General features: G+C 31.3%; 1 protein-coding gene across 1 annotated transcript in view; it reads left to right on the forward strand.

Moving 5' to 3' along the window:
* Positions 1 to 6,117: 6,117 nt before the first annotated feature.
* LOC134231348 (perlucin-like) overlaps positions 6,118 to 6,979 on the forward strand; it is a 1,802-nt gene continuing 940 nt past the window's right edge. Inside the window, exons 1-2 of the mRNA XM_062713297.1 lie at positions 6,118 to 6,190; positions 6,701 to 6,804. Of these exons, the coding sequence (XP_062569281.1) occupies positions 6,151 to 6,190; positions 6,701 to 6,804 (144 nt within the window). The 5' untranslated portion in view covers positions 6,118 to 6,150. The remainder of the gene's footprint in view (positions 6,191 to 6,700; positions 6,805 to 6,979) is intronic.

Below are 6,979 nucleotides of genomic sequence, written 5' to 3' on the forward strand. Positions count from 1 at the left end.
CCCTATATTTTGAAAAATGAGTGAAAACGACAGCGTGTACAAATGTCTTACCATTAAAAAAAAAATATCAGTAGTTATCCACGTTTTTCTGATATTCAGACAGATAATGGAACTTGAATCTATTGCTTAAAATCCTCAAAACAAAATTTACCATAAGATGTACTTGACAAAAACAGCGAAGGTCTTGCAAGAGCAAAGAATTGTAAGAGCACAAAGACAGATTTATATGCAATTTTCATAAATATTAGTGGTATCGTTGTTCAAATTCGTATTCGGGGTGACAGTTTAATTTCTGGAGGAGTCTAAAAAGCAACTTGTTTGCAAAAAAAATTGGAAGGTTTACTAGAGGAAGGACTCGGAATCAGGAATCCACTCAATAAATTTCTTCATGACAGCGTCCTAACCTGCATGCCCTAAAGAGTTAAGGTTTTTTTCAGGATAAACAGCTAGTTTATATTTTTTCACATTAACAATATTCGCCAGATCTTTGACCTTTTGACTTGTTTCTATTTCCAAACTTGAAAAAAAAACACCTTTAATAAGGAAAAAGCAAGTCCAGGAAAACATTGGATCTGCCATTTTCCAGTATACTAAGGGTCATACCCAAAAATGAGGTCTACAAACAACCTCAAATTGGATAAAATATGTTACGGACATGTGTTTTATTTAAAGGAGATTAATAAGTAAAATAATGAAGACTAAATCATTGAAAAGCGTCTTTTGCTTCTTTCCGAGCACCGAGGACATTATTTATTGAACAGCCCTCGTATATACTACCCGTTTAAGCAGCATCCATTGTCAATTGTGGTCTGAAACATGGTTTACATATACTAGTGGCAAAGCATGGGAAATTGAAGTTGATAAATCGTGCATAGTAAAACGTTGCAAGGTTACATGAGACACGTTGAGCAACAGTCTCATAGTCGCACAACACACGCATATACAGTTGCGATTCATCTTACGACCTTTAAAAATCGTGCATCACTCTTGAGAGAACACAAAACGTTGTAAGACGCTCGTACTAATATTCGTGCGTTGAATTGTGATAAACGTGGATCGCATTATGTCGCGTCTGAATAGTGTGCATGTCGACTGTTTTGAGGCGACTTGATGTGACCACTGAAACGCATGCAACGAATGCGAAACATCGTGCAACGTATGCAAGCTTGGCGAGAGCTCGTGTGAAGCTAAAATTTTCCGATCGCAAAGTGTTGTAAAGTGCTCGTGCAATTGTGAAAGGGCCTTAAGGGAGCATCAATGGAAGGAGATATACTGTAATCTCCAGCAAGAGTTCCAATTCCAGTACAATATCAAATGAGTTTTCCCTTAAAGTTTATTGAATTTAAATAGATTTTGATGTCATTGTTATACTTTTGTAAGATTATACTTTATAAGTTAGCTTTTCAAAACACCAACCTGTCCTCGTTTGGGAGATAAAATGTTTCTTTTGTTAGATAAATTTAAGCAAAATTGCAAGCAAAGTTATTTTTTCTCATAAGCTTACATTTTTCTAGTGAAAGTTAAAACTTACATGTCCCTTGGATGTATTAAAACCAACAAGACTTCAACATTAAAAATGAAATCACATACATTCCTTTATCCTCACCTTCTTTGTCGAAGAGTAAAACACACTCTTTCCACACTCTTTCCAATTTCTTTACTGAAGGGTGCCAATGGAAATAACTAGAATTTCATGCTTTTACATAATCAAACATCACAATATATATTCATAATTGAAGTAACACATGGGTTTTTGATTGGATTTTACTAGGTATGGTAATACACAATTACGCATCGGTTAACCGCTTAACCGTATCAAAATACGCATTTTCTTGATGTACATAACTTTTTTCCCATAAGGACAGATGTACCAGGCATTTGTGCAAAATAGCAGAGCGTATTGTTTCTTTAATAATCCTTTTGGGAAAAGTAAACTTCTTCAAAATCAAATTTTTAAGTGTTGGATTGTTGAAGGCGATTAGAAACTGTTTTAAAAATCAGAGTGTAAGTTAAATTTTGAATATTTTTCATACATTTCAAAAATTTTAAAAACACATATATGGGGAAGGTATCGTCAGATCTTAATTCTGACCTTGGCTCTATATGCATATAAACAAGAAGAATGATCAAATCTAAATGATAAAACATTTTATTTGTGTCTTATTCTTGCTTTTAAAAAACCTCGCATGCTTATATATATTATTTTCAGTTTCAATGTAGACTTAAGGAAACTTCATCATTGTTGAGGATCACTGATTTTTTCTAAAGCAGATTTCACATACTTTCATTCTGTGTTCATCATAATTAAAACTAGGTCTGAAATATATCATTTAATATCATTAGATAGATACATGTAACAACAAAAAACAAACATAAAAATTCGCAGTTCTCGATGGGGATTTAATTTTCATTAAAGAAATACAGGACAGTCGGTTTAACGACATGGTATTTTAACAGTAACTAATACTTCAAACAACATTAAATGACAAATTACCAAACGATCTCAATCCGGAGAACCATAATTTATCCAAGTCCACATGGATATGTAAGAATGTTGATTTTTTAACGTTTATGCGAAGATTTCTATTTTCAAAAAATAAATTTTAACAAAGTTAGGTTCAAAATTTTTTCCGTCCAACCAGTTCTTCTGGTTTTTCAGTTTTTCCGATCGCGCGAATTTTCTTACCGATTGCCATCGTTCAAACCGAGTATTCGGTTAACCGGTTACAATTTGCCATCCCTAGTTTTCCTTCTTTGATACAAGATGTTCAAAATTTTATAATTCACATTAAAAGAGTGTGTACAGACACTTTGCAATAGTAATTGTTGACTGTTTTGGTACAATTGGGTATATATTTAATTGTATATATTGAATTCATTTTTTAATAACAGATGTATGAATATATGAATTCAATTTATAACTACGATTAACCATTTATTTTGATGTATCTCAATGTAAATAAATATGATAGTCTTTAAAAAATCTATTATGAATCAATTATTTTCGTTTCTGTCTAGTTCTTATAAATAGCTGTGCTTAAGGACAAGATCTAAGTCCAAATATCTCTGGCAGTTTTCTTTCCGTAGTAGAAAGTCTAATCACGTGATTGAAGTCATAAAGAAATGAACGTCAAGTTCCTTTTTGTTGTTTAAAGAAACGTAATGAAAATGCAAATATATGTATGTCTCCTTGGCATGTTTGTTTGTGAAAAATTAAATCCTTTTTATACTTTGCATATAAAATATTTAAAAAAAACCCTCAACAAACACGTGGTTTTCAAGTTCGCAATAGTTCTTTGCATTTATTCTTCAAGAATGTTTCAGACTGCGTATTTAAACTTCATCAGTACATGTACCGATATCGTAACATCCCCTTAAAATGTCTTTGTCATAAGAAACATCAGTCTGAAGAGGAAAGTGAAATAGAAATTAAATATACAACAAAATGTGGGACTTCAGTTTGCCACGGGAAAATTAATGCTATCATCAAAATTTCTGTAAAGGAGAAAGGCCTCAAACTGTCCATTCTTTGAGAGAAAGAACTAATCAATGGCCGTAGGCCCGAGATTAGTTCTTTCTCTAGCAGAATGGCAGTTTGAGGCCTTTCTCTTACTTAAAACATGTTTCTCTTGGTTTTGAGATTTTTTTTATTTGCAAAACAGGTAGCACACATACAATAAAATCATTGTTTACAGAATAGACAGTTACAGGTAAGCTTGGGATGCACAGCAAGTTGGTGAAGAGTCATTGTGTTTCCAGATGAGAATAACAAAAGATTCTTGTCTTAAGAATGGACAGTTACAGATGGATTCCGGGGAATGGTAGTATGTATATAAGAATTCAACTCCTCAACATCAGTTAATATATTCGTTGTAACGGCAAACATGTTTCCCTCCGCTCGAGAGAAAAAATGACAGAATCGAAACCGAATGGAAACCAAAAAATGAACAAAACCAGTGATATTTTGACATGGAAGTAAACATTAGTAAGCATAAAAGAAAATATAATCAAAACTCTGATCCCCTCAAAACTTCTTCGACGACAAATACATCTACAGATATTACAAACCAAAAGTGTTTTTACAGTATTTGAATTCATTTTTAAGGACATAACTGCAGCAATGAAATGGTGAAATGCAAATTGTGTTCCGAATGTTGGATAGCCATGAGTCAAACTTCGAAATGAAAATGTATTTCAAATCAAATCTTGAAATGCATCAATTCTAATTATTTTTTACCGAAATATTCACTACAACAGTGTAATTTTCATGGTGCAAACTTTTTCTGGATGATGGATTTAATGTTGTCCTACTTCAAGTTTAGAATGGATTCTTCTCCAGGGAATGATGCTTCCAAACTCTTAATCAAATGTGAAATTGTGTCATTTAAATTCCAGTTTTGTGAAAAAAAAATCGTTTTGAGCATTGAAATAATGTGGATTATATATGGATTTAAATGTGTAAAATCAAACAGATCCGATGCAGACACTGTGTTCTGGATTAACTTAAATCTCCAAGTTTTTTTTTGTTTGTTTGTTTGTTTGTTTGTTATTTACATGTACATTAAATCGTTTGTTTTTGTTTCGGTTTCCCTGTTGTGCACATGTCAAGTTTTACCTATAACTCTCCATTCTGTTTGTTTTCATTGTCCATTTCTTTTGAAAAAACTGTCTATTCTTAAAAAGTAGAGACAGTTTTCCCAAAAGAATGAACACTTACAGGTAACTTAATGGATTTTTAGGGGAATTAGCTCAACACTAAGTTTTAGAATGCTGGAAAAGAAAACAATTCTAAGTTGCTAAAAGTAAATAAAAAGTAAAATGTCAGTAGAGAACTGGCTGTCATATTTATATACAGGGTGTTTCATAATATATGTTACATTTTGAGATCTAATTATTTTTCTTACCTATCATACTTCTATTACATACTTTATATCATTTTAAACATTAAATCCTGCATTTTTGTTCCATGTGAAAAAGTCAAGGAAATCATGGTCTTGAAATGATTAAATGTGCTATAAACGTTGATGTCATAATTTGGATATTTCTTGAGATGGACTTGACTAATCCACTCAGTGCTGAATTGTAAGAATTGTAAAGCTGTTTTTATTTTCAGATTATGTCGCTAATATTCATTCTATTCATTTACTAGTTCATGTAATAAATTTTCCAAAATAAAATAGAAGCTTTCTAGGATGCTTATCAGAAGGGTAGTAACAAGGTCAAAGGACAGGGACGGACAGTATGCGATAAATGACACAGTATTTCAGAAAGCCAGAAGTCATTAAGAAGCGGAGATGTTATTGGTGAAGTCGAGACCCTTAGTGTAGCAAACTTCTGAGAAAAGTGTCTGATAGATATTTTCAGAAATTTATTCTGGCAATATCAGCATTTTCAGCATATAATGAACTCTTAAATATGATTTGAAGTAATCAGTATACAAATTATCAATAATTAATGCAAGGAAAGAGTTTGACCTCTTCATTTGACAATCTCAATTTTTGGGCTCTTTTCTGAGGGGTTCTTAAGGAAAGGGTCTTCAATCCTAGACCACAGATATTGAATGAGCTTAGAAAATACATGAACCTTCAAATGAGGACTGTCTAAGGTTTTATACAAATTTCAAGAAACAACGTGATTTGTTGTTGAATAAATGGAGATCATTTATAACATGTAATGTGAACTTTTGACGTTGTGAAATTCAACATAGCAAAAATAGCGCAACTTGGAAATTTCGCTAATTTTCATTAATGTTTTAAGATTATGTTCAGTATTTAATATTTTAGTTGGTAATTGTACATTATGAATCTTGAGGATATGTGCATCAATTTGATAAAAAGACTTATCTGTATCTTTTTCTTTTGTCTGTCAAATTGGAGATTCAAAATGTAACATATATTATGAAACATCCTGTATAAGTTGCCTTTTTCCGGGATAAAGATATTTTTATATATAATTATAATTATATTTATTTTTACAAAATTAAATTCTATCAACATACAGGAATGCAAACAAAAGGTTGTTGATGGTTTTTATTTTCAATTTGCCATGGATGCGCATGCGGAAAAGGATTTTCCAATATAAATTTGATCTGCAACACGTCGCTTCTGCTCATTTGACAAAAGTTAGTGGTTTACGTTCAATGCTGTCATTATGATGAGATATCCATTTTTATTGCTTTTCCTAATCAACCGTAAGTTCTTATGTTTGTTAAAGAATTATCATAGAGATTCATCAATTGTATTTTACTCGTTTCCTTTCACAGATTAGTATTCTGTTAGGAGCAGCTTTTTTTCTCAATTAATTCGGTGTACTTTTTAATTTAATACTAAATCATTATTGTACATGTATAACAATCTTATTATGTTCATCATAATGTTCAACATTATATATCTGTAATTCATGTATCTTAAATAAATGACATGTTCTTTTGTTAAACTGATTAAAATATTTAAGCTCAAAAAAATCTTTTATAACAAACTTTCATATTACATGAAAAATAGAGTGGTAATCTTAACAAAACTGATGACTTTTTTGAAGGGTTTATAAACTATTTTCGAAAAGAATTTTGTCTACAATGATTTAGTTTGATTTGGAATATGATCTTTTTATACAAAGTAAAACCTCTGAGTAATAACTTTGCTGGCTGTTTTAATCTTTATTTTTTATTTATTTATTTATTTTTTTTTTTTTTTTTTTGTAGAGTTCTGGTTCACTTCTGCACGTTGCCCCAGTCACTGGATGAGATTTTCAAACAAGTGCTATCTTTTTGTTAATCGTTATCCTTTGGATTGGATTAATGCAATGGTAATTAACATCTTTGGTATTAAGACTTTCATAACAATATTAGAATATATATGCCCTTGAAAGTTTTCTCTTGAGAAAGGGCATTGGAATCGTAGGGGAGGAAATGTGTGTGGGTTTATTATGTCAGGTAGAAATGTGTGTGGATTTATTATGTCATGTTGTAAATTTTGTATAT

The sequence above is a fragment of the Saccostrea cucullata genome, unplaced genomic scaffold (genome assembly GCF_032062105.1).
Source record: "Saccostrea cucullata isolate Sc308-1 unplaced genomic scaffold, CSIRO_AGI_Scuc_v1 ctg4583, whole genome shotgun sequence".
In the NCBI taxonomy this organism is placed as follows: domain Eukaryota; kingdom Metazoa; phylum Mollusca; class Bivalvia; order Ostreida; family Ostreidae; genus Saccostrea; species Saccostrea cuccullata.